The sequence below is a fragment of the Echinops telfairi genome, unplaced genomic scaffold (assembly GCF_000313985.2).
Source record: "Echinops telfairi isolate 266 unplaced genomic scaffold, ASM31398v2 ScPeMD7_7457;HRSCAF=8495, whole genome shotgun sequence".
Lineage (NCBI taxonomy): Eukaryota > Metazoa > Chordata > Mammalia > Afrosoricida > Tenrecidae > Echinops > Echinops telfairi.
The window spans coordinates 11,860,165-11,887,130 of record NW_022111357.1 but is presented as its reverse complement, the minus strand read 5'-3'; the positions used below and the strand labels follow the sequence as shown (position 1 = coordinate 11,887,130).

The following is a 26,966-nucleotide window of genomic DNA, read 5'->3' as shown; positions in this document are numbered from 1 at the left end:
CCAATGTCCACCCTCATCATTCCCTGGGGATTTTGCTACTCCCCTCCCCTGCTGTTCTGCTGCACTCCCCCAGTGCTTTGCCTCAGTGTGGCGGGATCAGATCGGGTACAATTCCCACACTGTGTCTCTGGTGTTGTCCCCTCCAGCTTTCTTTTGACTACATGATATTTCAAAAAATATCTTTTTGTTTTTGACTTACCCATGTCTTTGTATTTGAAGTAGATTGTCTTGTAGACAACATAGTCTTGTGCCTTATATTTTTATCCAGTATCACAATCTGTCTTTTAATTGGAGCTATTGTTCTATAATTTGCCGTTTGTATCTTTAACTAGTTGCTATCAAGTCATTTCCAATTCATGGTAAGCTCATGTCTGTCAGAGTAGAACTGTGCTCCACAGGGTTTTCTTCCTCTAAGTTTCATTTGCTTTGTTGAGACTGTGCACATGAAAGCATACATCAGTTCAGCAGTTTCTACATGTACAGCTTAGTGACCATGATTACAGTCTTCGGGTTGTGCAGTCATCCTCGCCTTTCTTTGTGAGCCTCTCCCTCCCCATTAATGTAAACTTACTGCTGCCTGAGGTTTTTATCAAATCTTTTGAGTTGCTTTTGTCAGTTTGATCTCATGTACATAGTTCTTAAAAGAGCATAATCTTCAGAGCAGTTATCTCTGTAGTTAACACTCCACCACCAGGCTTACAGAAGCCCATGGTTAGTAAGCCAGTCAACTGGAATGTCCCGTGAAACCATAGCCCTTAACCTCCAAACCAGATCTCATGAGGTATTGGTTGTACTCAAGCAGCATCAGTAGCTGCTCTTTATGTATGTGGTGGGTGCTTGTTGTACACATATCACTTAGCTTTTGCCAATTTAGCCTTTTATGGGTATACGACTCAACAGCAATTATGCGCTAACTTTGCATCCATAGGACTTTCAATGGCTTTTTGGAAGTAGATATGTTGCCATCATCATTTCCAAGACATTTTCAGCTTGAGCCCTTGATACAAGCTCCTCTTTTTTCCCCCTCCATCCCTCACCCTCATGTATCCCTGATCAATTATATATTGTTATTATTTTGTATCTTAACACTGCCCTTTGTCTCCCTTCACTCACCTTTAATTGTTCCCTTTGTGTGCGTGCGCGGTGGGTGGGTGAGTGCGTGCACACGCGCGCGCACACACATGTGCGTGTGGTGATGATGACACACTATATATCCAATCTTGTGATGGGTTCCCCTTTTCTCCCTCATGATATTGCTACTCCCATCACTGTTCTTGGGGGGTTTATGTTTCCTGAATTCCCCGTGTCCAGAGCTCTTATCTGTACCAATGTGTTCTCTGGTCTAGCCAGATATGTAAGTTAGAACTCTGGGCCATGGTAGTTGGGGGGAGAAAGTATTCAGTAACTAGACTCGAAGCGGTTCTCAACCTGTGGGTTGCAACCCCTTTGGAGGTCAAAAGACCCTTTCACTTGAGCTGCCCAATTCATAAGAGTAGCAAAATTACAGTTATGGAGTAGCAACGAAAATAATTTTACAGTTGGGGTCGCCACAACATGAGGAACTGTATTAAAGGGTTGCAGCATTAGGCAGGTTGAGAACCATTGATAGAGAAATGATGTGTGATTTGTCGGTGCTGTACTACACCTTGGTTGAATCATCCCTCCCTTATGTCAGACAGAGGCTGGAGTTGGTGCGTCTGGCGAGTGGAGGGATGCCTGGAGCTGGAGAAAACACTTCAAGGACACTGGGATAGGCCAGACCTCCCCCTCCACTTCCAGCCTAGGTGCAGAAGGCTAACCGTTACAGATAACTTTGAACATTGTTGCTTAGCCCTGGATCTGCAGACAACCAAGTTGCAGTGCAAAATTCCCCAGCTACTCCCTCCCGTAGACCTGGGTAATAAAACTCCTCATCCCCCTCCTGGACTGCAGGACTGACTTCTCAGGCCTCCAGCTGGGGACCCGAGAACCTCACCCGGAAGCTCAGGATGCTCCAGTCCCTTTCTCTGTACTCCCCTCCCTCCCAGGCAGTGCGACTTCTCCGGCCTAAATTAGGGACCCTTGAACCTCGCCCAGGAGCTCTGAAATAAACCTTTGAAACGGTTTTCTACCTTTGCTTGCTTGCTTTCTTTCCCTCACCAAATCTGCCTTACACCTTATCCCACTTGTGGAGATATCCAATTATCTACAGATGGGCTTTGGGTCTCCACTCCAACCCCCCTCTTTTGCATCAATATAGTCGTTTTGGATCTTTTGATACCTATTGCCTGATCCCATGGACACCTCATGATCACGCAGGCTGGTGCTTCTTCCATGTGGGCTTATTTGCTTTTGCATACCATTTTCAATGCTGTGTATGCCTTTGTATAGATCCAAGTTTCCATTCCGTATTTTCATTTTTCCTGATAAATTCTCTTTAATATTTCTTATAGTGCAAGTCACCTAGTGATAAAGTCTCTCTTATTTAGAAAGTGTTTGTTTTGCCTTCATTTTTAAAAGCTTCTGATTTCAAAATAATTATAGACTTCATAAGTTTCAAGGCTCACACCAGTTGTTCCTTTTCCCCTGAGCTATTTGAAAGGCAGTCTGAAAGCAGTTGTGATTTTTATGTTTAGTTTCTTGTAGCTCACACAAAATGGTTAAGTCCTGTCCATTTTGACTTTACTGATGGTCGTAAACAACAATATATAAATTGTGCTTCTGCATTTGCCGTGATTTTGAGGTCGCACATGATAAAGCACTACCAAAAATGAGAAATATTCAAGTTCCTGTTTCCTTCTTGTGCATTTTACCTGGTCTGAAAAGGAAAATCAGTCAAGATTTATACTAATTCATTTGTATAAATGAGGTGACACATTTTCTTTCTTTCTTTTTTTGAGGTGACACATTTTCATTACTTTCCACTTAATATTTGTTTTTCCCTTTTTATTCTCATTTTAATTAGTTTTTGAAAAAAGTACCATGCCACGACAGCTTTCTTTCCCTTCACTCTCCATTTCCTGCCCTGCCTTCGATATTTTAGATGACACGGGTTTGAGGCATTCCAATTGCCTCTAAGTAATTGGCTTAAGGTTTAACAGAGAGAACTGGGCTCTTAGCAACGTAGCTGGGCCTCACGGTAAAAAAGCACCAGCCGGAGAGGCAGGCCTCACAGACCCACTCAGAAATGGGTGCTTTATTTCTGTATGTAGGCTTTCCTCGCTGATGAGTGGTTACAGCCCCTCTAATCTTGCACACGTCTTTGATTGGTGCCTCTGCGGCTGCTCTCTGCGCCTCCACCTCGGTGCTCCTTCAGCCCTGCCTGTGTGCTGTTCTCTGTCTCATTACTGAATCTCACATTCACATTCCAAAGAAGAAGGTCTGCTTGATTCACTTACAGATCTGTTGATGCTAGGCCATCTTTTAGGTCATTAAGCAGCTGAGAGAGTTTCTGTCCTTTACTCATGTGCCACACTTGATTGATTGGGCCATGTGGAACAAGGTATGGTAACATAAAACTTATCAGACTCGTATAGAGCCAGTCTCCTTTGTTACAACTAATTTCAACTTATTAAGGTCAGGTACTAAACTGGATTTCTCCCAAACCCGTCAGCTGTGTGCTCAGAGTTTAAGGCTTAGATTAATTGTTGGTCTAATTCCTGAAATGTTAGAATTTCCTCATTTCCTTCTTAGCCATAAGACAAAGGACAGTCTTTCATCAACTTCTAGCCACAACTTAAAATAAACTATCTGGATTGTTGGGCCAAGAATGCCCATCTGTTAGAGACTACAAAGAGAAGATTCAAATGTTTCCATTCTTGTTAGCCCTTCTAATTAAAGGAAGAAGAGGGTGGAGTTATGTATTAAAATAAAGGTTTAGATTTTTAGACCTACCTGCGTTTGAATACCAGCTTTCCCATTTACTCGATGATAGATGAGTGGTTTTTCTCCATTTATTCTGGCATGGAATGGAGACTGGTGTTTTCTTTCAGATGATTGTTGGATTAAATGAGAGGTTACATGCAAAGCAATTAGCAAAGCGCCTGACATAAATGTTAGTGCTTCATAAATGTTAGTTCCTATTGCTATTGTTAGATCATTAAATCTTATGCATAAGGGTTACCTTAGTCTACTATTAAGTTCTCAATGTTTATAAAAACTAACATTTCTTGATGCATTAGCTGAGTCCAATCACCCAGGTGCTTATTTAAGCCCGTGTATGCGTCCTAAAAAGGAACCTTGGTGGCATACACAGTTAAGTGTTTGGCTGCTAACTAAAAGGTTGATGCTTGAACCCACTCAGCAGCGGGTGATGACAAAAACAATTCCAATGCTTAGGATTCCTATAGAACAAAGCAGAGCTGCCCAATAGGTTTTCTGCGACGTCTTTCTCCCACAGAGTGTTCTCCCAGAGTGGCTGGTAGGTTCAAACCTTTTGATTGACAGCTCAGCACTTAACCACTGTGCCATTATTACTCTTTAAGCTGTAAAGATTACAGCCTAGAAAACCCTATGAAGCAGTTCTGTTCTTGTCTTGTGGAGTTCTATGAGTCGAAATAGACTTGGTCACCCCTAATAATAACAATGTGCTTGCTAGTACTGCTAGGTTTACAAGACACGTTGTAGTGCGGATTCCTGCTTTAGAGTCCTATCTATGAACTGCTGGTCTTGGGAAAGGTTTTAGAGAAACTCAGTCCTATAATGAAATTCTATTGTAACTACTTCAGAGGCGTGCGGATGGTGCAACTTTGTCTCACATACTTTGGGCATGTTATTAGGTGAGACCAAACCAAACTCACTGCCATTGAGTCAGTACCGACACAGAGTGACCCTATAGTGCAGGATAGAACTTCTCCTGTGAGTTTCCAAGACCATAACTGTTTGTGGGAGTAGAAAGCCTTGTCTTTCTTCAAGGAGCTACTGCTGGTTTCAAGCTGCTGGCCTTTCAGATTACATCCCAACACGTAACTACTACGCCACCAGGGCTCCTTAGGAGAGACCCGTCCCTGGAAAAGGGCATCATACTTGGTAGAGGATCAGCAAAAAAAAAAGTGAGGGGAGGGGAGGCCTTCAAATGAGATGGCTTGACACAGTGGCTGCAAAATGGGCACAAAGATAACCACAATTGTAAGGATGACTCAGGAGCTGGCAGTGTTTGTTCTGTTGCCCAGAGAGTTGCTATGAGTCAGAACCAATTATATAGCACCTCATAGGATTGTTGTAAAGAGGAAATAAGTTATGTGTACAGCACATAAGTGCTTGCTGTTGGTGCTACTGCTTTATGTCCCCTAATAGTTGGCCATTTGAAGCCTCGTTGGCCCTCACTTGCCAATCTTTTTGTCTGGTTTGTAGTTTTTCTTTAGTTGCAATTGTCAGGGCAGTTTTGTAGAGTCCAGGTGGTAGGAGATAAGTAAGCTAAAAGATACAATTTACAGATAGTCTGATAGTAGTTCCATTTGAGATTGGATGCTAGCTTTCTTTTGATGATGCTTTGGCAGGAAGAGATATCTTGAAACATTTACAAAGTGATCTCCCCCTCCCCCACCCCCTGCCAACATCCTTTTTTAGAGGCTGGTGGGAGCAGGGTACTTGGGGTATGAATAATAGAGTGTAATTCACTGTCACTGAATGGATTCACCGCAACCTTATAGGACAAAGTAGAATTGGGCCATAGGGTTTCTAAAGCTGTAGATCTGTATGGTAGCCATCTGCCACACCTTTCTCCCAAAGGGTGACTCGTGGATTTGAACCACCAACCTAGCACTTAACCCGAAAGTAGGGTATAGGAAAAGACCATTCAAATTAAGACTTTTGATCTTACCTTAACAAATCTAGGAAGCATGAAATTTTCTAATCAAAAGCTACTTTCCTACTTAAAGGAGGCTCTTCATTTCTGATTTATATTCCCTTCACAAGGAGTTAGTTTAATATGACTTCTTCTTTCTGTATTAGTGAGATTGAACATCTTTTCATTGTTTACTGGTTATTTGTATTGCTTTCATGAATAGGCTGTTCACATCTTTTTGTTTATTTTATTTTACCTTTGTGGAATAAAGACAAAAAATTGGCCCAGATATGTTTCAAATATATCTTTCATGTTGTTCTTTTTTATCTAGTTATACTTTTTTCAACCACACAAAAAACCTGAATTTTTATGTAATGAATCTATGAATTTTTCATTAAAGGCATTAGAAATTTCTGCTGAGTTGAGTACTATAAAATATATCCATATTTTATGGGTGAACTGATCTATCTAGTAGACTGTTTTCTTCTGATAAGTAAAAGATAGTGTGTATATTTTCTGGAGCTATTGACCATGATACTCCTGAAACTGTGACACTAGTGAAATATTTAAATATTGAGCAGTGGGTTTTTGTTATAATCATGAAATCATTTGGAAAGGTAGAGAAAGTTGGTTCAACTTTAAGAATGCAGCCCATACACTTAAGGATTGTTGAAATGATATGGGGGGGGTTGTTGTTTTTTAAAAATCATTTTATTAAGGACAATTACAGTTCTTATCACAATCCATACATACATCCATTGTGTCGAGCACATTTGTACATATGTTGCCATCATCACTTTCTAAACATTTTCTTTCTACTTGAGTCCTTGGTATCAGCTCATTCCCCCTCCCCCCACCCTCATGAACCCTTGATAATTTATTAAAAAAATTTTCATGTCTTACACCAACCACTGTCTGCATTCATCTACTTTGCTGTTGTCCATTCCCTTGGGAGGGGGTTATATGTAGATTATTGTGATCGGTTCCCCCTTTCTCCCCCCACCTTCCCCTTACCATTCTGGTATCGCTACTATCGTTATTGGCCCTGAGGGATTTGTCTGTCCTGGATTCCCTATGTCTTGAGCTCCTATCTATACCAGTATATATGGTACAAATCCGAAGGTAGAATTGGGTTCATGATAGTGGGGAAGGAAGCATTAAAGAACTAGAGGAAAGTTGTATGTTTCATCGGTGTTATATTGCACCCTGACTGGCTTGTCTCTTCCTTGTGACCCTTCTGTAAGGGGATGTCCAATTGTCTACAGATGGGCTTTGGGTCTCCATGCCATGCTCCCCCTCATTCACATTGATAGGATTTTTTGTTCTGGGTCTTTGATGCCCACTACCAGATCCCATCGACACTTCATGATCACACAGGCTGGTGTGCTTCTTCCATGTGAGTTTTGTGGCTAGACGGTCACTTGTTTATCTTCAAGCCTTTAAGACCCCAGGCGCTATATCTTTTGATAGCTGCGCACCATCAGTTTTCTTCACCACATTTGCTTATGCACCCCTTTTCAGTGATTGTGTCAGGAAGGTGAGCATCACAGAATGCTGGTTTATTAGAACAAAGTGTTCTTGCATGAGGGAGTACTTGAGTAGAGAGGCCCAATGTCTATCTGTTACCTTAATACTTAACATGTAAATATATGTGCATAGATCTATTTCCCAGAAATGATATGTTTATTGTGTATATTTTCACCAAAAGAAGGTGTTTCTCATAAGATTTGGTGAGACTGCAAGTAAACATAAGCCTGGGGCGATAATTCTATGACAGCTTAAGAAAACAAAAACAAAACCCCACTGCAGTCAAGTTGAATTGTGACTCAGTGACAGCAGCACAGAGCAGGTTTCTAAGGCTGTAAATCTTTACTGGAGCAGGCTGTCACGTCTTTCTCCCTCTGAGCAACTGGTGCCTTCAGATTGCAGACTCTAGCCTCATCTTTCTCCTGTGGCAAGACTAGTGGTGACTGTGAACTGCCGACCTTGCAGTTAGCAGCCCAACAGTTAACCACTATGCCACCAGGTCTCCTTAAATACAAAGTCACTGCCATCCAGTTGATGTTGCCTCGTAATGACTATAGGACAGGGTAGAACTGTCCCTGTCAGTTTCTGAGTGGCCTGTGGTTTTGAACTGCTGACCTTGCAATTAGCAGCCGAATGCATAACCACTTTGCCACTTGGGCTCACAAATACAGAGTTCCTTAAATACACAGCAAGTGCTAACAGGAAGAAACAAAGCAAGGTAAGGAAGTAGAGACTGTGAAACTAAAGAATAACCCATTGCTATTCAGACTCATGCTGACTCCATGTGTTGGTGAATAGAGCTTCTCTATATGGTGTTTGCTGTGGGTAGCTGCCTGATGCTTAACCCACAGTGCTACCAGGGTTCCTTAGTAGCTGCCCCTTAACAGCAATGTGCTGTTTTTTGTGCTTTTATTTGTATGCTAATTATGTACTAATATTGAATTTTATGCTAAATATATTTAAATATTGTTCACGTTTCATATATGAATAAATTGAAACAATAGAAATGACATGTTCAGGGTCACAGAGCTAGTTTAGTGGTTAGATTGGAATTTTAACTATCTGCCCAAGTAAGTATATACTTTTTCTACACAGTTTAGCTTCTTTTTTTCACAGTTTAGCTTCTTAAGGCTTCAAATAAATTAGTCTTAACAGTTGAAGTAAAGGATCTTTTACCAGAACTTGAAAAGATGGTCTCGAGCCTAGTTTGGTTGCACTTGGTGTCTCGAAGGGTTAATGAGCAGCATGTGAACTAGCTGGCAGGGCAGCCGCTGTCTAGGGCAGTGGTTTTCAAAGTGTGGTTCCAGCATCACTTAGAAATTGGTTGGAAATGCAAATTATCAGGGCTCAGCAGTCTGTTTTACTCTGCCTCCAGCTGATCATAATACATGTTAAATTTTAAAATAGGGAATTTCTTTTCTTAAGTGTTTATTTCCAATTCTGAGAAGGGTGTAGCCTAAGCCTCAGCCTCAGCCCTTAACTACAAAATTAGCCTTATTACACAGTGGCAGCATAAAGTCAAACAGAAGCTAAGTGAATCAGGCTTAATAAGCATTTACTAAGGCAAGCATACCTCCCTGAGCCACAATTTCCCATCTCTAAATGTTAGTTAGTACCTTTCTTCATACACGAAGATAGCTAGTAAAGTGTGTGGTGCTTTGCAGGCTCCTGGGTGTTGGAGTAATCAATCACCTGGAGCCAGGTTTCTTGCTAGCTAAGAGCCCCACGTCCTCTGTTCTGAGCACCTCTGATTTCTTGAATTTATTATGCCATCTTGTATCGCTGGGCTTTTGTATTAAGTATTTCTATGTTTGGACACCCTTCCCTCTCACTAACTTTTAGGTGCTTGCATATAGGTTTTTTCCTCTAGTGGGGGGTCCTTCCATCAGCCTCACCCTGCCAATCTCTGTGCTTGCCTAGTAGCCTCTGTTTGTCCCATTGTCATGCCTCACAGTCCACTAGCCTCAATGTATAAACTTCATTGAGGAGAAGCACAACCAGTAAAGTTCCTCAGATATTGTAGACACTTTAATAAATGTGGAATGAGTGGATGGTGGCTGTCTTTATTACTTCATCATCATCCCTGAACAAGCTCCCCTCTCTAATTGGTAGTTCTTGCGCTGAATGCTTATGATAATCCTAAATAGAAAGTACTGAGCCCAGTGCTGATTTTTCTCATTCCCTGAAAGCACATGGTAAGTTGACTGAGCTATTCCCTAACCACCTGGTCGAGCGGTTCTCAACCTGTGGGTCACGACCCCTTTGGAGGTTGAATGACCCTTCCACAGGGGTCTCCTGATTCATAACAGTAGCAAAATTACAGTTATGAAGTAGCAACAAAAATAATTTTATGGTTGGGGGGTCACCACAAGATGAGGAGGATGGTATGAAAGGGTCGTGTTATTAGGAAGGTTGAGAACCACTGACCTAGTCCTTCTGTCTCACAGGTGCCTTGGGGGAGCTACGTGCCTTGATGGGCCAAGTACATCAGAAGCCAACCCCAAACTGGAAGCATCCTTCAGACCTTACCGAGCGGTGAGTAAATGATTCAAGGGAGGAGGGAAAGGAGAGGATTTGCTGTAGGAGGGAGGTGGGGATTCAGAGTTACAGCTGTTGTTTGATTTCAGAGTGAAAGGAGAATATAGTATAATGGAATAAAAACTGGACTACATTCAGGAAACCTGGATTCTAATACTCATTGAAGTAGTCTTCATCTTCTACTATTACAAGTCAGCAGCAAAAGAGATCCTTTGAACGCCTAAGTCAGAGTCTGTGATCCTTCTGCCCAAAGTATTGAGCTGCTTCCCATCACCCATCTTCTCATCGTCATAGTCCCTGGCCAGGGCCTGCATGACCTGGTAGCTCACCTCCCTCATCTTGGTACTCTTACCCTTTACCCCCTTGCTCATTCTGCTCCAGTCAGAGTGGCTTCCTGACTGTTTTCCCACCATATCAGATGTGCTTCCACCTCAGTTCCTATCTGTACATCTTCTGGTCTAGCCAGATTTGTAAGGTAGAATTGGGATCACGATAGTGGGTGGGGAGGAAGCATTTAGGAACTAGAGGAAAGTTCTCTAGAGGTGCCAAAATGACCGCAGTTCTGAGCAAGGCAGTGCCACATACAGTTATTAAATACATTTTAGAATGAAGTATCAACTCAAGTCCAAGCCCTTTTACTCATTTAATGTAGGACCTTACTACCATCGAGTTGATTTCTACTCATACTAACCTTGTGTAGGGTTTACAAGACTGTCCATCTTTACAGGAGAGCCAACTTCATGCTTCTCCCAAGGAGCGGCTGGTAGATGTGAACTGCTGACAGCTTGCAGGTAGCAGCCCAGCCTAGTCTCCTTACCTCATTACCAGGACTCCTAGCCCTATTCGCAAGTATTTGCTGAATTCTTCTTAACCTCATAAAGTTCTGTACAGATAAGAAAACAAATCCCCTGGGTAAAGACATTGCTTAAAGTTAGATGTTACTTAACCTGAATCTCCTTTTCCTTACCTACACAAGGACTTAATGCACGCCCTTGCCCTTTGAATTGTCAGTAAGATTTAATGAGATGAGGTGGGTGAAGAATTCAGCAAGTACTTGCGTAATGGACTAGGTCAGTGTCTAGTTCTGTTGTTATTTTCTTAAAAAAAAAAATCATTTTATTAGGGACTCATACAACTCATCACAATCCTACATACATCAATTGTGTAAAGCACATTTGTACATTCATTGCCCTCATTCTCAAAACATTTGCTCTCCACTTAAGCCCCTGGCATCAGCTCCTCATTTTTTTCCCATCCCTTTCCACTCCCCACTCCCTCATGAACCCTTGATAATTTATAAATTATTATTTTGTCATATCTTGCCCTGTCCGACGTCTCCCTTCACCCACTTTTCTGTTGTCCGTCCCCCAGGGAGGAGGTTATATGTAGATCCTTGTAATCAGTTCTCCCTTTCTACCCCATCCTCCCTCCATCCTCTCGGTATCCCCACTCTCACCACTGGTCCTGAGGGGATCATCCGCCCTGGATTCCCTGTGTTTCCAGTTCCTATCTGTACATCTTCTGGTCTAGCCAGATTTGTAAGGTAGAATTGGGATCACGATAGTGGGTGGGGAGGAAGCATTTAGGAACTAGAGGAAAGTTGCATGTTTCATCGTTGCTACACTGCACCCTGACTGACTCGTCTCCTCCCTGTGACCCTTCCATAAGGGGATGTCCAATTACCTACAAATGGGCTTTGGGTCTCCACTCCACACTCCTCCTCATTCACAATGATAAGATTTTTTGTTCTTTGATGCCTGATACCTGATCCCTTTGACACCTCGTGATTGCACAGGTTGGTGTGCTTCTTCCATGTGGGCTTTGTTGCTTCTGAGCTAGATGGCCACTTGTTTTCCTTCAAGCCTTTAAGACCCCAGATGCTGTATCTTTTAATAGCCAGGCTTTCTTCACCACATTTGCTTATGTACCCATTTGTCTTCAGCAATCGTATCAGGGAGGTGAGCACACAATGATACGATTTTTTGTTCTTTGATGCCAGATAACTGATCCCTTTGACACCGCATGATCACACAGGCTGGTGTGCTTCTTCCATGTGGGGGCTTTGTTGCTTCTGAGCTAGGTGGCCGCTTGTTTACCTTCGTGTGTTGTTATTTTCAACCCTGTCTGCTCCTTATGAGCTGGAGATTTCCAAAAATGCCCCGTGCCCGGGGATTCTAGCTCATGGGGAAGTCTGAGGGGAAGGTAAGGGGCCAAGAATCCCTATCTTTTGAAAGCTTCCCAGGAACAGCTAGAATTGAGAATGGATCAAATGATCTCAGAGGGTCCTGCTCAGACCCCCAGCTCAGCCCAGCCTAGCCAGTGACTAAAGTTGATGAGAAACTTTTGAGCCTGTGCTTATTAATTGTTCTATTTCTAAACTCTCATTGTGATACATGATGACTTACTTTCTCTGGGATTTCATTCTAATTTTAACTGCAGTGTCCTAAGCAACCTTGAACTGTGTCCGACCACGAGGTCTTGTTGAAGGTGCAAGCTAGATCCTGCGCTCAGTGTTGGCAGGGGTGGGTCCTACTTGGACATCACCATGACACCTCTATGAGAATTAAGTGGCTCTGGGAGTTGGAAGGAAACATTGTACTTGTAATGTGGTTTTCACATAAATAAAATGGTATAAAATCTCTAAGATGGTGAATATTGAAATATAAAATTAATAGTGAATTTCAAAAGCTATAGCCTTAAAATAGATGTGCTGGCCTTTTCTGGGTGCCGGCAACCATTCCGTCTGGAACCCTTAACTTTCATGTTTTTATTCTTCCTCTCTCCTGATAGAAACTACGCCCAGTTACGACAGAAATCACAGCGATACAGTCTGACACAGTGGGTGGACAGAAACAAAGGAAACCACCATCGGTTCCAGCATCTCACAGGGTTCCCATATGGGCCACTTGTCACATCCCATCAGCAGTGAAGGTCACTACCCAGAGCAGCATCTCATTGTCTTTTGCTGTTTTTTTTTTTAAACATTTTATTAGGGGCTCATACAACTGTTATCCCAATCCATACACACATCAATTGTGTAAAGCATATTTGTACATCATTTCTCAAAACATTTTCTCTCCATTTAAACCCCCGACATTAGGTCCTCATTTTTCCCCTCCCTCCCCGCTCCCCTCTCCCACATGAGCCCTTGATAGTTTATAAATGGGTATTTTGTCATATCTTGCCCTGTCTTTTGCTGTTTTATGCTTTATAGATTTTTGAATATTACTTTTCAGAAGATTCTTATTTAAAGAATTTTTCACCTTTGGGGCATGATTGCTTTACTTGAATTTATTTTTTTATTTTATTTTTATGAGATCCTTCCCTTTTTTATGTTCTTTAAAGCAGTATTAAATTGTTACAATATTTGTCTTTTATTTACATTGAAGGTGACCGCCTTCTAAAAACCAGCATTAAGTCAAAACATTCGGGCTGCAGTAAACACACTCACCTCTGTGCAAAGGTGGTGGCATCTTCTGGTGCCCAAGGGAAGCGTCACTCCATCCCCCGAAAGGAAGAGATTTGTTATTAGGGCACAAGCCAGTGGCAGTTATTGCTGACGACTTAGGAACTGACAAGTCAGTGTTTTTTTTGGTGTTTTTTTTTCAAGTCAGTGTTTTAAGTTGGCAATCACGGGCATTTGAAGTAGATTGGAGCAGGACAAAAAAAGCCTGTTGAAAGGACAGATTAGATGGGTAAATCCCTTTCCTCTCCTTTCTGGCCCTCCTAGCTTCCTCTATTTTGTGACTCGGTTCATTCTTCAGTAAGCTTCTTTTGCACAGTAGTGTTTACAAATCTTGTACCTCCAATAGACCAGTTGACTAACCCTCGTTGAATGCCTTTGTTGTGGTCTTGTGCTTCAGCTGGTCTCATTTGCCCATCTTAAAGGACCTCTCCTCTAGTGACCACCTTCACCTGTGACCTGGGAGACATGGAATGCCTCTTTACAACAGCGCCTTCCTTGCTCTCTTTACTGAGGCACTGCCCTGCAGTCTTGACTCGGGGAGAGGCCAGCAGCTAGTGCCAGGAACTATCAGTGGACCTCCAGTCTGCTCTGCTCAACTGTAGCTTCAAGTGTGGCTTGAGGTGATGGGTGGTGAGAGAGGTCAGAGAGATACTCTTCGGTCTCTTAAGTTAGCAAAGAGATGCCTTTAGAACCATGGACCTTATCATTTCCTCATTTGGTCAAGTCCTTGATGCAGTTTCACATTACCTGCTGAAGTGAGTCTAAGATAGTTGTGATTAAGCCTCTGCAGAAAAGTATGGCCCGATCTTAAGATTCCAGCCAAAGTTGCTTTGTACAGCCATCTTAGAGTGTCCTATGCACTGGCTGTTCTCTGGCTACAGATAGCGCTAGACTTCCCTTGGGAAGTTTGCAGTTTGGCATTCCTGCTGCGGTTGTGCACTCTGTGAAAGTTGTACACAGTTGCTGTAGCACACCTGGTATTGGATTAGCTGCTGCTTGTCTGCCTTTGTTGTCCTACCATCTCTCTCTTTGTATGTAAGTAACCCATCTTCAACATTCTACCCGACTTGGGGAAAGTTTGGTTCATCAGGCCACCAATAAATTTTGGATAAATGTCCCTATGAAGCATCTACTGTTTTTATCCAATCAAGTAGTCTCTTTCGCTTGGACATTGGGTTTGGCATCTGGGACCAAGTTGCAAAGGAAAAGTTCCTTTCAAAGGCGAGAGTCAAAAATCTAGTCCTTTTTTTCTTCTTTTAATGTCTCCTTAAGAGAGGAATCACGAAGCATAGCTGGTAAAGTGGATTAATTTGTGAAATAAAAGATGGAGAAGCATCCCACGTTGATGCAATGGCTGACCATACCAGTGAGGCTGCTGGAGCCAAGTCAGGAAGGGAGATGTGGTTAGGCCTAATCACGGTGACTTAAGTACTTGATCTGTCCACGAAATAGTCATCGTGGACAGATTCTGTCCAGTGGGTTCAAGGTGATAAGTTTCTACTTCAAATCTTCCTGAGAACAGGTGCTGCCTTGCGATTGGTCCCTGTTTGGGGTATTTGTTAGGGGTACGAACTTTGCTTTCATGTCGGAATAGGTGTCTTCACTTCATTTGTATAGAGGTCAGCGCATTGAGCACCCGAAGATTCAATGTCGATAATCCATGCCGCAGACAGGAAAGGGACCCAGGAACCAGGGATTTCTTGGGTTCCACCTCAGGATAGCTTTTAAATGGCATGGTGTCCAAAATCTAGTCTTTCAGTTGGCATGTACGTCACTCTGCCCTGAATGAGTTCGATGGAATGAGACAATCCAAACCCCGTCTTTAGAACCACAGCATAGTTAGAATGAAATGTATTTGGACCAGCCACCATTGCAGTAGTCTCATCGTCTACTTTGTAGTCTGAGGACCTGCCCTCAGATGCCCTGTCGAGGGAAGGGACAGCAGTTTGTAAGGCAGACTCTTCGACCATGCATTCCTGGTGCAGGATGGCTTAAGACCGAATGTGTAATGGGAGCAAATCAAATGAGTGACAGGTTAATAGAAAATGTGACAATCACATTTCCTCTCTACTCAGATAATTCTGTTTTTCCAAAGCGTTAGCAGCTTAATTAAATCTGTTGGACCGGAGGAGGAGAGAACAGTTCTCTAGCGGTTAACGTGGTATTCTCTACGAAGAGAAAAACAATGCCAAAGAAAACTCTTTATCTGGCATGTTCGCATTAAAGGTGAAGTGGGTGGACGCTGGAGTTTTCGTCTCTTTTCAAAGGTTTGGTGTTGGCTTCTAAGGCCAGCATTCTGGTGGAATGCCTGCTGTATTGTTTGTTTGCCTGTTTTGAAGAAGAGTTATATGCATTTAACTGCCTAGCTTTCTTCATCCTTGACGACGGACACTCACGCCACTGGGGTCTCGACAAAGCAGATTGAAGATGTGTTGCCTGCCGTTGCTTACCTTTAAGCATGGAGTCTGAAATAACCTGACAAAGGCCCCGATTAACTTGAGTGTCGTCAGATCGATTATGAAACTGAAGTTTGGTGTCTCTCTTTATCATGTTTTTTTCCCCTTGTAGCAGTTGTGTTTAATGTCATTAAACTGAAATAAAAAGTTCTTGTCAGTGACATGTACTGTGGCCGTCTGTTGCGGGCTCTGAAAGAAGGCTCTGCCTTCCTACTTTGCGTAGGTAGATTAGTCGGGTTTGAGAGGGGGCGGCAGCTAGGAGAACGTGGGACCAGGGAGGCGAGGGTGCTTGCTCCCTATTCTTTTGAGGGTAAAGTACAGTGTTGAGAAAGGTTGTGCCAGCAGTTCACACATGCTGAAATTGATTGGGATTTGTAGCTGGATGGGGTCCATGTCAGGAGCCTGAAATAGCACTGCTGTGTTTTCTGCAGGGGGGCAGGGGGCTCGGCGCAGATAGGCAGCCACTGCCTTGCATTCCTGCCAATGGCTGCATGGTGGGGAGCTGACATCCTGCCTCTCCAGAGCTGGCCCCGAGGAAACCAGGCCATCTTGGGGCATGCTTCATTTGAAGGCCATGTGAGAAACCAGAATCGATAGTACACCATTGATTATTCTTAGTTTACTTGACTGCTAGAAGCAGGGGTAAAAGTCAGAGAGTGAGTGGATGTGGAAATGCATTCCTTAGATCCTGCAGGTGAACCTAGGTTCTTAGAATTACTCCCAGGAGCAAGGATGAAAGGGAAAGTAATAATAGCTTGTCTCCTCTGTTCGCCAATGCCTTTAAAACCCCCCTCATGCTGAGACGGTAAGTACAAAGAGTCTGGGCAGGCTTGCTGTCCTGTGTACTCTAAGTTGTGTTTAGAATATATGCTCTACAGTCTGGACGAAAGGCTCAGTGTACACTTGCTAAGTACTCAGCTGTGTGCTGTTGTCTGGCTGGCATACTCTTGGGCCATCCACGTCCATTTTGTTCCTGTTGGGCACAGATGATCCTTTGTCCTGCAACTGCTTGTTTCCTTTCTAGCTGTGTGTGCCTCCTGCCGTCAGCGGCACACTTGGGGACCATGCTGGATCCTCTGAAGTGCTGCTTTTCCTTCCCCCGCGTGCTCTGGGGTCTGGAAAAGTGGAGACGAAAGGAGAGCAGCCTTCTCAAAGAGGACTGAGATCATTCTCCAATGAGCTGGCTTAGAGCTTTTCTAGGAGCAAAAACCAGCCACCTGAAAACTAGAAAGCAGAGTTCCCTGCTTTTCTCAGTGTCGTCCTGGTTTGCTGGCAGAAAGCAGAATGATTCCTAAGGTGACTCGCGGGTGTGCTTGCTTCGGATGCCAGAGCACCTGTCGGGAAAAATTTCCACTGGCCACAGGAAGGATCAGCTGGTCAGTGGTGGGATTCCATCATGAACAGGCTCCTGCCTGGTCAATCCCCCACCTGTTCTCCCCATGACAACTGGAACACATCACAGACAGAACAGCCAGTTCTCCCCAGCATCGGGGGCGGGGGAATCTTGCTGACAACCTTAAAGTCAAGTGATAGTCCTAAAGCGCTGTGCCACTGGACAGTGACTGCATTTGTATACAAAGACCTCTTCCAGTTTAGGTTTCTCATTTATAGACAAAATCTCTTCTTTTTTTCTTTTTTTTCCTCTCTTTTTAAAGGTTTGAACAGAAAGGAGGGTGAGTTTATTGAAGGGGGATACTTCGGAAAAGGAATCCAAAGGACCCTTAGTCTCAAACGCCTTCTTTTTTTGCAGTAATTTTGTTTTTAGAAATTAGCATTAATACAGCATTAATCTACTTATGCACTGCCCTCCCTCCTTCCTTCTTATTGCCAAAAAGAGGTGAATTAAAAACAGGATCCAGGACCCTTAAACAGGTATATTGCTGCATTCTTTTCCAGCAGGTATTTGAGGATGAGGTACAAACTGACCACTCCTGGAAAGAGAAAATGGCTTTATGCAACACATTAAGATCTTCGCTGCCAATCAAACTCCTGGCCCTGGGGGCCTGGACAGCCTGACTGGAACCAGGAGAACCATGCCCACCGAATGAAGGTGGGGCAGTACCTGCCTGCCCTCCTGGATGCCTTTCACTTTGGTCCTGTCCAGAAAGTATTCCTCTCCCACAGCACTGCCCCACTGGAGTCCTCTTTCCAGGGGGGCCCAGCTAGCCTCCCCATTGTGAGGGGGGTGCTGCTCTGTGTAGGGTAGGATGCTCAGCGGTGTTCCTGGCCGCTACGAAGGAGGTTCTTGTAAGAACTTGGTGTGTGGCGTTTGCCTCCGCGCGTGCGCTGCAGAGATGTCTCCTTTCGACTAGGGCACAGGCAAGTTCTCGGACAAGGCTCTTTCTGGAAGAGCCGATTTCCAGCCAATAGGTTGAAAGAGGTGAGATGTACCGGAGACGTCTGAAACACCAAGTGAACAGAGTGGGGAGAGGCCACGTGTTTCTGTAAGAATGGGAGAGCCCAGCAGTGGAGGTTGACACAGGAGGAGGAGAAAATGGCAGAAACACTCTCTCTTCCTCTTTACAGACCTGGAGTTTTCCTCTTGTTCCTACGTGGAAATCTCCAGGCTCTTGCTCCAGGAAGTGTGTGGAGTCTGGGGTTGGGTGGGGGTGGGGGAGTCTTCTGATGGAACCTCTCTGGTTTGGGAATCTAAGCCTAGAGAAGTGGCTCGCCTGCGGGGTTAGGTGCTGACAAGCCTGGTCTGACTCATCCCAGGTTCCTCCCTCTGGAAGCCAGCACTGGTGCCCAGGCACTTGCCTCTGCCCTTCTCCGGCTGCCAGCCATCCCTGCAGATCGGTGAGGGAGGGAGAAGAGCACATCCCAAGTCCTCGCTGTAGGGTTCTACTTTGCAACTGCTTTTGAGAAGCACTGAGTGTAGAACTCTGGGGTGGGGGGAGGAGAGGGCTAGGGAGGCAGAACAGGAAGTGGAGTTTGTCTAAGCTGGGAGTGTTGGGCCTTTGCCTCCCCTCATAACCTTGGAAACTGCTGCCTGAGGCTGCAGGCCCAGGAAAGATGAGCACAGGTGGCCCACAGGCCGAGCTCCCTGCAGCCCCGCCTCCTTTCTGCGCTGCTGTGACCCCGTGCGGGCACTGAGGCCTTGGTGCACTTGCTGAGCTTTTCCTACCCAACCTTTACGCTGACTTTTGCCCTTAGACCCTTCCAGAAGGGAGAAGCCTAGGCCACTCTCACCCGGACTTTTCCCTCCAAGCTCTTCCCGGCTTTGGACAGCAGTGTTCAAGGTGCCCCATTTACTGGGTTGCTCATTGGCTAATGGCATCATTGCTCTCCCTTTCAGTCTGCAGTTAGGATGGTAATGATCGTCCCTTAACAGCATGCTGTGAATACTGAGAGCAGAGGCATTGGCCACCCTTTCCCCTCCTCGCCTTCCAGAGAGACAAGGACTGCCTCCCCTCCACAAGGAGAGTTCCCAGCCCCACCCAAAGGGGAAAACCCTTTTAAAAAGCAAGCACCAGCCTGCATACCTCTGCAGTGCGGCAGCCCGAGTTTGGTTTGGGGGGCTCCTTAGGAAGAGGATGCTGGAGCAGCTATTTTCTCTTCCTACACGTGCACCCCCATCTGCTAGAGATTTCCCTTCCAACTCCAGCTTGGCTGGCAGGCATGTCCCTCCAGAGCTGCAGGCCAAATGGAGAGGAGAGAGCTGCCTCCCTCCTCCACACAGCCTGACTTGCTGCCAACTGCCAGGAAAAGAGGGCAACATTTGGGCATTTACCAGAAGACAAGGATGTGCCTTTTCATTTGTCTTTATTTTACATTTAAAAAGTGGTTATTGCTCTAACTGGATCCCAGGGAAGGACCCTCCCCTAAGGAGCCTTGGCCTGATAGCCCCCTTTCAGCAGGGATGGAAGTCACAGGACAATGGGGTGGAGCCTCATGCCCTCCCATGAGGAAGCCCTTAACATTGCTGCCCGCTCCGCTCCCCTTCTCCCTCCCCCTGCTCCCACACTCCCGCTTCCAGAGGCAGCGTGGAGGCTGGTCCAGCCACGAGAGCGCTGGGAGAGCGACCGGAAGGAAGGGCCGGCCTTCAGTGATGGCTTTCAGCTCTCTGGCGGACGGGCCTCTGCTGCTGCCCTTCACTTCAGCAAACCTTTTCTGAGTGCCGGCTGTGTGCCAGGCTTGTGCTAGGCGTCGTCCTCCCACACTCCATCCCTGGCCTTGTCCACCAATGGGAGATGCAGATGCCCATCTCTTCCCAGGCCGGCAGCAGCAAATCCTCAGTCTCAGGAAGAGTCCGCCTTCCCCTCTCAAGCACCATTTTGTTGTTAGTTTTTTTTAAACCAGAAAGGGGCAGTGGAGAGAGAGACCTGTCACTTCAGACTACTCGGGCTCTGAGGAAGGACATGAGGACCCTGGGTAGCTTTTACAGAGCCCTGGATGAGATGGCAGAATATGGAGACCCCAGGGGCCAGTGGTGCTAGCCTGGACTGGCCTATCCATCTGTGGCTTAGGCCTGTCCGCCAGTGGGGGTGGTCTAGCAGACCCCAGGATGCTGCGCGTGGACAAGCCGGCAGGGCAAACGGTCTACAAGAGGTTTCCTAAAGAAATGGGACCAGTGCTTCCCACTTCTCTCTCTCCTTCTTAAGACCCCCCAGTCTAATGAGCTTTGTCATCAAAGCAAGGGCCAGAGAAGACACAGGGGTCAAGCGACCAACTCGGTCCTTGCGGGGACCCCTCTGCCCTCTGGAGTAGAAACTCCAATTTCGTCTTCCAAAAGCGAGAACCGTCTCAAAATTGTGCATCCCACCACAAGTCCTTGATGGCTGGATCCAGAAAAGGCTTGGTGGCAGCCTGACCTGCCAGGCAGGCAGGCAGCCCCGCGGCTTCCCTGATGTGCCTTGGCCTAAAAGTCCCTCTGGTGGGTGCGGGGCCTCTCCCAGGAGCTTTGTGCATTTTCTCAAAGAGGAAGCTGGGCCAGGAGCAGCGAGGAGGCAGAAGGCCATCTCTCGGGCAGCTTTGCCCTCTCTAGAATGGGGCCGGGCCTTTTCATTTTGTGGCTTGTTATTTTTTGCAGAATTTGGGTTTTGAGTTCAGCCTCCTTTTCCAGACGAGGCCAGGGGAAGAGAGAGAACCGAGCAGCTGGCCAGCTGTGCCTCCTCCCCACGCCGCAGTCCTCCCTCTCCTCTGCAGCCCAGCAGAGAAGAAAACTGCAATCCTTTTTCCTGCAGGCAGGCAGTCACGCTTGGATGCTGCTCGCGGAGGGCTGACTTGGAAACTGGGAGGGGGAAAAATGAGAGAAGCGGCCAGGGCTAATTGCATCGACTTCTTGCAAGGTTGGAACTAGGTAGAGGACAGGAGGAGGAAGAACACCAGCAGGGCTGCCGCCTGAAGGCCAAGCCCTTGCCCCCTTGTAGAAGGAAAGAGCGACCCTGTCTGCCTGGCGTGTCCCTCTGCCTTCTCAAACCCAGCCTTTGGGCCCCCAAGGGCCCCCAGCTGAGCCATCCCTCGGGCTGGTTCTCCATCCTATGGATCTGCCTCTGAGTGCAGCCTCAGCCACTGCCGGTGTGGAGGGACTTCTAACAGGAGGCTTCAGGAACATGTGTCAGGAAGAGAGACCGCGAGAGAGGGGACAGGCACCCAGCGGGAGCGTGGAGACGGAGGGAAGAGGAGATGTAGAGAGGTCTGGGTGCTTGTTGGATAATCCTCGTCAGAGCCAGGAGACCCTCTCATTCCCTACGGTCTGTCTTCGAGTCGCTCAGAGCAAGCCCTGAGTAGGGTTTCATAGCTGTTTCACCGAAAGCACAGAGAGGGAAAGCACCTACTGAAAGCCACACCGCCCAGCAGGAGCGGAAACGAGCCCAGGGCCCCCCCCCACCCCCCGACCGACCCCGGTTTCCCCACACCAACCAAGAGTTCCGCCCGCTGCCCTTATTTTTTTAAACCACTTCTGGCACCAAGCAACAGGAAAGGATCCAGAATCCATCTGCAGCGTCTCCCGGTCACACAGGCTGGGGCCCAGCTTGGCTCGGCCCGGGCTCTTGCCGGGCCAGGCCCTGAGCTGCACCTCCTCTGCAGTCCAGGGATGAGCAGGGCACAGCTGGGACCCGCCCTCGCCGCCCTCACCTTGCTGCGGAGAAGACCCCCGCCCTGGTGCTCAGGGGTGCTGGTCTCCGATGGGCTCTTGGCTTTGTCCTTGTTGTTGTTGGGTTCGTTGTCCTTGATAATGTCATACTGGCGGCAGAAAAGGGCGATGACACCTGGGGGGGTGGGGGCACAGGAGGGACAGCCCGAGTCCTTGTCTGACCAGTGTCGCCCACCAGCACTTGCTGGGGATGCTGTCTGAACCTCCCTCCCTCCCCTTCTACCAGACCTCTGTCAGGCCCCCCTTCCTTCCTGGGGGCAGGCAAGGGTGGGGGTAACAAACACAAAGAACATTTGTTGAGCAGAAGCCAGGCCCTGGCATAGTCCACCTCGATTCCTCAACAACCTCTCGGGACCTACTGTCCTCATCCCAGGGCACTGACCGGTCACGGGGCGGAGCTGGGCGTGCACGCAAGCTCCTTTCCTGGTTTTTGTCAGACTGATACTGCACCTGCCTAATAGATTTTGACCAAACCAAACAGACCATACTCACTGCCATCCAATCAAACCTGACTCATGGCAGCCCTACAGGACAAGGTAGAACTGCCCCTGTGGGTTTCTGAGACTGTGGCTCTTTGCCCTGCCTTTCTCCTGAGGAGTGGCTGGTGGTTTTGAACTGCTGATCTTGCAGATAGCAGCCCAATACGTAACCATGCTGCCACCAGGGCTCCTTAGACCTTTAAACCTGGAACCAAATGCACTCCAGAAATCACCTGTCAGCCAATCCACACCCGTGAGGACCGTGCTTCTCAGAACAGTTGACCACACAGGCAGCATTTAGTGACAAAACAACGTTCAAAAGGCAGGAGGGGGCGGGAAGCAGGGCAAATAGCAATAGGGGGCCCGGGGAAGATTGCGACACAGAGGGGTGGCAAGTCATGGCATGGAACAAAATGTGTACAGATTGTCCAATGGGAAGGTCATTCATAGATGTCCACCCAAACCACATACAAAGCTCAAAAACCATGGAAGGCATCCCAGACTCCTTTACAACCTACTTCCTCCACTCTTCCGCTTCCCGTCTTCTCTCTCAGCCTGGAGCTGCTCTGAGTGTCCATCTCTTGACCACACAATGTCCAGGACACGAGTTGGGTTGCCTGGTGTCCTCCCGCAAAGCCCCGTGCCCACATGACTTGCTCTTTCCTGCTTTCTCCCCCAGCCCCAGAAGGGATCCCCTTTCCTCTGTTTCTGCGATTCATAAGGTTCTCAGCGGTGAATTTTCCAGAAGTGGACCATCTCTCCCTACATCCTAGTCTGTTCTTGCTCTGGAAGCTCTTTGGAAACCTGTTGACCAGGTGACCGCGTTGGTGTTTTAAATACCAGTGACACACGGAAGCCACCATGGTTTGACCAGCTGACCTGCTATCAGGAGACATCGGTCCCTGGAAAAGGACATTATCCTTGGAAAAGTGGAGGGTCGGTGAAAACGGGGAAGACCTTTAAAGAGCTGCACAATGTTAACTGGCACCACGGGGCAAGAGCAGGCTTAAATGTGGCGAGGATGAGGAGGGTGACATGTCCTTCTGTGGTCAGTAGGGTCACTATGAGTCAGAGTCCACTACACGGGACCTAACAACATCTGCTGTTTCTGCACATGCTGCTCTTACCCCCTCCACCCACTGAAGTATTGTCAACCGGGGCCTGGGCTTCCTTCCGTAAGCACAGGCCTCTCCTTAGTCACACTTGGTAGTCCTACAGCCTGCGATAGAACTGATGCAGAAATGAAGAGTGGAACTCAGTCTTAAGTCTCGGGGAGCTCCGAGCAGGAGGGCCATTCTACCGGAGGGGCTAGGAGACCCCGGAGGTCATCTCTTTGGAGCTGGTTAGTTCAGGAGGGGTCCCCAGCTTGAGGTGAGGCACTGAACTACCGAGGCCTTAAGTCCCTTGAGGCACAACACCCCCGGTGAGGCTGCAGCCTTGGCCAGAAGGCAAAAGAGTTGAGCACGGCCCTCTCCCTGAGCTGGGCCCCTTGCTGCCCGTGGGAAGCACAAGTGCTCCTTCCCACATAGCCCACATAGCAGCGACCAGTATGCTACCGGTATTTGAAGGCGGGGTGTGTCAGGGACATGGGAGAGGTACCTATGTCCCAGGCAGGACCTCTGAGACTTCAGATCTCTTCTCTCAGGTCTCCGGGCACCTTGCCCTTGGCTTCTGTGAGAGAAGGGACCTGGTGGCCCAGGGGCGATGCAAAGAAGAAGGGTCTGACGCCTGGACTCACCCGCCCACATGAACAGGACCACCACGATGATGAGCACCTCGCCCGTCCGCAGCTGCTGGTTGCGCCCCATCTCCTTCATGGTCACCTCATCTGTGGGGACAGACACTAGCCCTCAGTCCCTGCCCTCCTGCCAGGCACTCCTCAAGCACTTATTTCTGTAGCTGCCCACGCACCGAATGTCCAGAGACCCACGAGCGACCACTAGCTACTGGGTGGCTGTGATCAGGATCTGAGTGAAGTTAGGCGTTCAAACCCATGTGCCCACTGCCCTGGAGGATTAGAATGAACCCTTTCTCCCTTCAGGTACTGCTTTCCTTGACTGGTGGGAGGTGGGCACAGTGCGGTCTCAAGCTGCCCACCTACTCTGGGCCTGCCCACCCTGCCCCCTTTGTGACCGGGCCGGGACCTGCCTTTGCTCTTGGAGGCCATCTTCTCGGCCTCCCGCGGGGTCTTGAAGAGCACTGGCTCGCTGGCCGGGCTCTGCCCCTGGATGGAGATGGCCTGCACGTGCACAATGTACTCGGTGTCCTCCTCCAGGTCCCACAGGGCACAGGAGCGAGTGGTGGTGTTTACCTCCTGGATGAAGCGCAGCATCCGCACGTCCTTCTTCTGCAAAAGCCGGGAGTCCAGGCCCACCGTTCACAGGGCCCAGTCCCCAAGGCCTGCTCTCCCCCACGGGGCCACCCACCCTGGATCCTTCACACACACACACACCCCTGACAGCCCATCGGCTTGTTCTCGCCCCTCGCAGGGCAGGGAGGTTGCCTAAAGGCATATACATCTACAGACACCTGGAGCCGGGTCCTATGCTCAGCTCTTTCTGGCCCCAAGCAGAACTGGGTTCTGAATTTCTGTGGTCTGAGCCAACCCTCCCAAGGCCACTCACTGGTGGCCCTCTGGAGGCCCAGTTTCAAGCCACATGTGCAACTTTCTGCCTTCCTTCCTTCCTCCTCAAAGACCCCAACTGATGTAGCGGTTACATATTGGGCCACAATCCTGATGCTCAGCAGTTCAAAACCACCCGCTGGTCCCCAGGAGAAAGTTGAGGCTTTCTACGTCCGGAGACAGTTACAGCCCCGGAAGCCCATAGGCTGGCTCACTGTGAGTCAGCAGGGCCTCTCTGGCAGTGAGTGTGGGCTTCATCTGGAGTTTCCTTTCTCTTCCCTCCTGTCTCTATCTCCACGTGGTCTCCTGCCCGAGGACCCTTGAGGGTTACCTGCTGAGAGATGGCAAATCCGATGACAACTTCATCCTCCAGGACATCCCAGCTCACCACCGCCGAGTTGGCCTTGAGGTGCCTGACAGTGACATTCACTGGGGCGGAGGGGCTTTCTGGGGGTGGGGGGTGGACGGGGAGGGGGTGGGGAAGCACCTGAGCCTGAGCACCTTATGTCACAAGGCCCAGGCCCACTGTCTCATGCGGCAGGATGGACAGAAGGGAACCTACGTTGGGTGGGAGGGTGGAGGGGAGTAGGGGGGTGAGATGTGGGGCAAGGAAGAAGCCAAGGGCTCACAGGGCCTGGGGCATGGATGCCAGTTCCAGAGTGGCGTAAAGAGCCAAGCCAAGTCCCCAAGCTCCCTGGGCCCTAATGGAAGCCCCTGCTGTCCATGAGCTGGGTCCACCCGGGGTCCAAGAAAAATCCTGATGGGCCTGAGCCAGGGCCCGATTGAGTGAAAGGGCAGGAAGAGGTGGGGGACAGGTAGAGGGGAGGCATGGGTGATTGGGGGTGCAGGAGCTAATAAAAAGCGGTCAAAAAGACTTCCAGACCAGTGTTCTTTCTACAGAACGGATAGCCATGTCGTGACCTTGAGGGAAGGAGAAAGACCCGGAGGTGGAGAGAAGTCAGGCTGGGGTGAACCCGGCATGGGCACCGGCCTGAGGAGCAACAGAGGGAGTCGGGAGCCTGGTGGCCTGTCCGAATGAGGCTGCAGAAGGGCCTGCACCAGCCTCTCCAGAGCCCCTGAGCCCCGAGAGGTGGAGCTGGGTGGGAAGGAGGCAGGAAAGACAGGGTCACTGAGCTGTGGGCTGCTCAGTGGAGCCAAGAGGCCAGGGTAGAGCCTTCTGAATGGAGGCGGGGGTGGGGGGGTGATCAGTAGAGAGGGGAGTTAGAGGGAACACGATGGAGGCCAGGAAGGAAGAGCCTCCTAGGAGGGGGCGGGGGCGTTGTCACACAAGCCCCTACTCCCAAAGGGTGGGTGCTCCACAGGGAAGCCTGGGGCCAAGCAGCACCCCTTCACCCTGGGCTAGGGGACCAAGGGGCTCATCCTGAGGCCTGTGGAGAGCCAGAGCCAGACAGGGAGATGACAGAAAACAGAGGGACACAGACAGGTGGAGGCCCACCAGGAGCGGCAGCAGAGACCAGTGGAGTGCCAGAGACAGAGGAGAGAGCACTGAGGGGGAGAGGCGGGCAGCAGGGAAAGTCAGGGGAAGGGGGTACAGGCCAGGTCCTTGGGGTACCCAGCAGGCCCAGGGGCCCAATTGTACCCCGTTGTGCCCGCCCTGGGGAGCCAGGCCCCATCCCCCTCACAGAGGCTGCCCACACACCGCAATGGGCCTGGGGGGCTCCAGCCCTGCCCTGCAGAGTTGGTCTACAGAGCTTGGAGAGGTCTTCAGGGACAGGAGAAGGAGGCCTAGGGTGGCGGGGGTGGGGGGTGGGGTGGGAGATGTCCTTAGCTGCTCCCTGGGTCAGAAAAGGGAGCTAGTAGCCCCGAGGGAAAAGTCTTGCGACCAAACCCTAGGGAGGGACAGGGTGGCTGAGATGCTGAGAAGGGGTTGGGAGGTTGAAGGACGAGTCTGGGGTCACGAAGGTGGAGAAGACGCTGGAGCTCTGGGTTAGGGAACAGTGCCAGGGGCCAGAAAGGGGTCCCCAGGGAGAGGGTAAGGGGGCTGTGGACTCCAAG

General features: G+C 48.3%; 2 protein-coding genes across 2 annotated transcripts in view; one reads left to right on the top strand and one right to left on the bottom strand.

Annotated features, from left to right (window-relative positions):
• The window catches only part of LOC101661505 (S100P binding protein), a 43,284-nt gene extending 30,439 nt beyond the window's left edge, over positions 1-12,845 (top strand). Inside the window, exons 5-6 of the mRNA XM_045299270.1 lie at positions 9,739-9,826; positions 12,620-12,845. Of these exons, the coding sequence (XP_045155205.1) occupies positions 9,739-9,826; positions 12,620-12,758 (227 nt within the window). The 3' untranslated portion in view covers positions 12,759-12,845. The remainder of the gene's footprint in view (positions 1-9,738; positions 9,827-12,619) is intronic.
• Positions 12,846-19,496: 6,651 nt separating this feature from the next.
• Positions 19,497-26,966, bottom strand: part of FNDC5 (fibronectin type III domain containing 5) — a 24,427-nt gene continuing 16,957 nt past the window's right edge. Inside the window, exons 5-9 of the mRNA XM_030887984.2 lie at positions 25,282-25,451; positions 24,476-24,674; positions 24,066-24,155; positions 21,830-21,963; positions 19,497-20,981 (exon numbers count right to left, since the gene is read on the bottom strand). Of these exons, the coding sequence (XP_030743844.2) occupies positions 20,943-20,981; positions 21,830-21,963; positions 24,066-24,155; positions 24,476-24,674; positions 25,282-25,451 (632 nt within the window). The 3' untranslated portion in view covers positions 19,497-20,942. The remainder of the gene's footprint in view (positions 20,982-21,829; positions 21,964-24,065; positions 24,156-24,475; positions 24,675-25,281; positions 25,452-26,966) is intronic.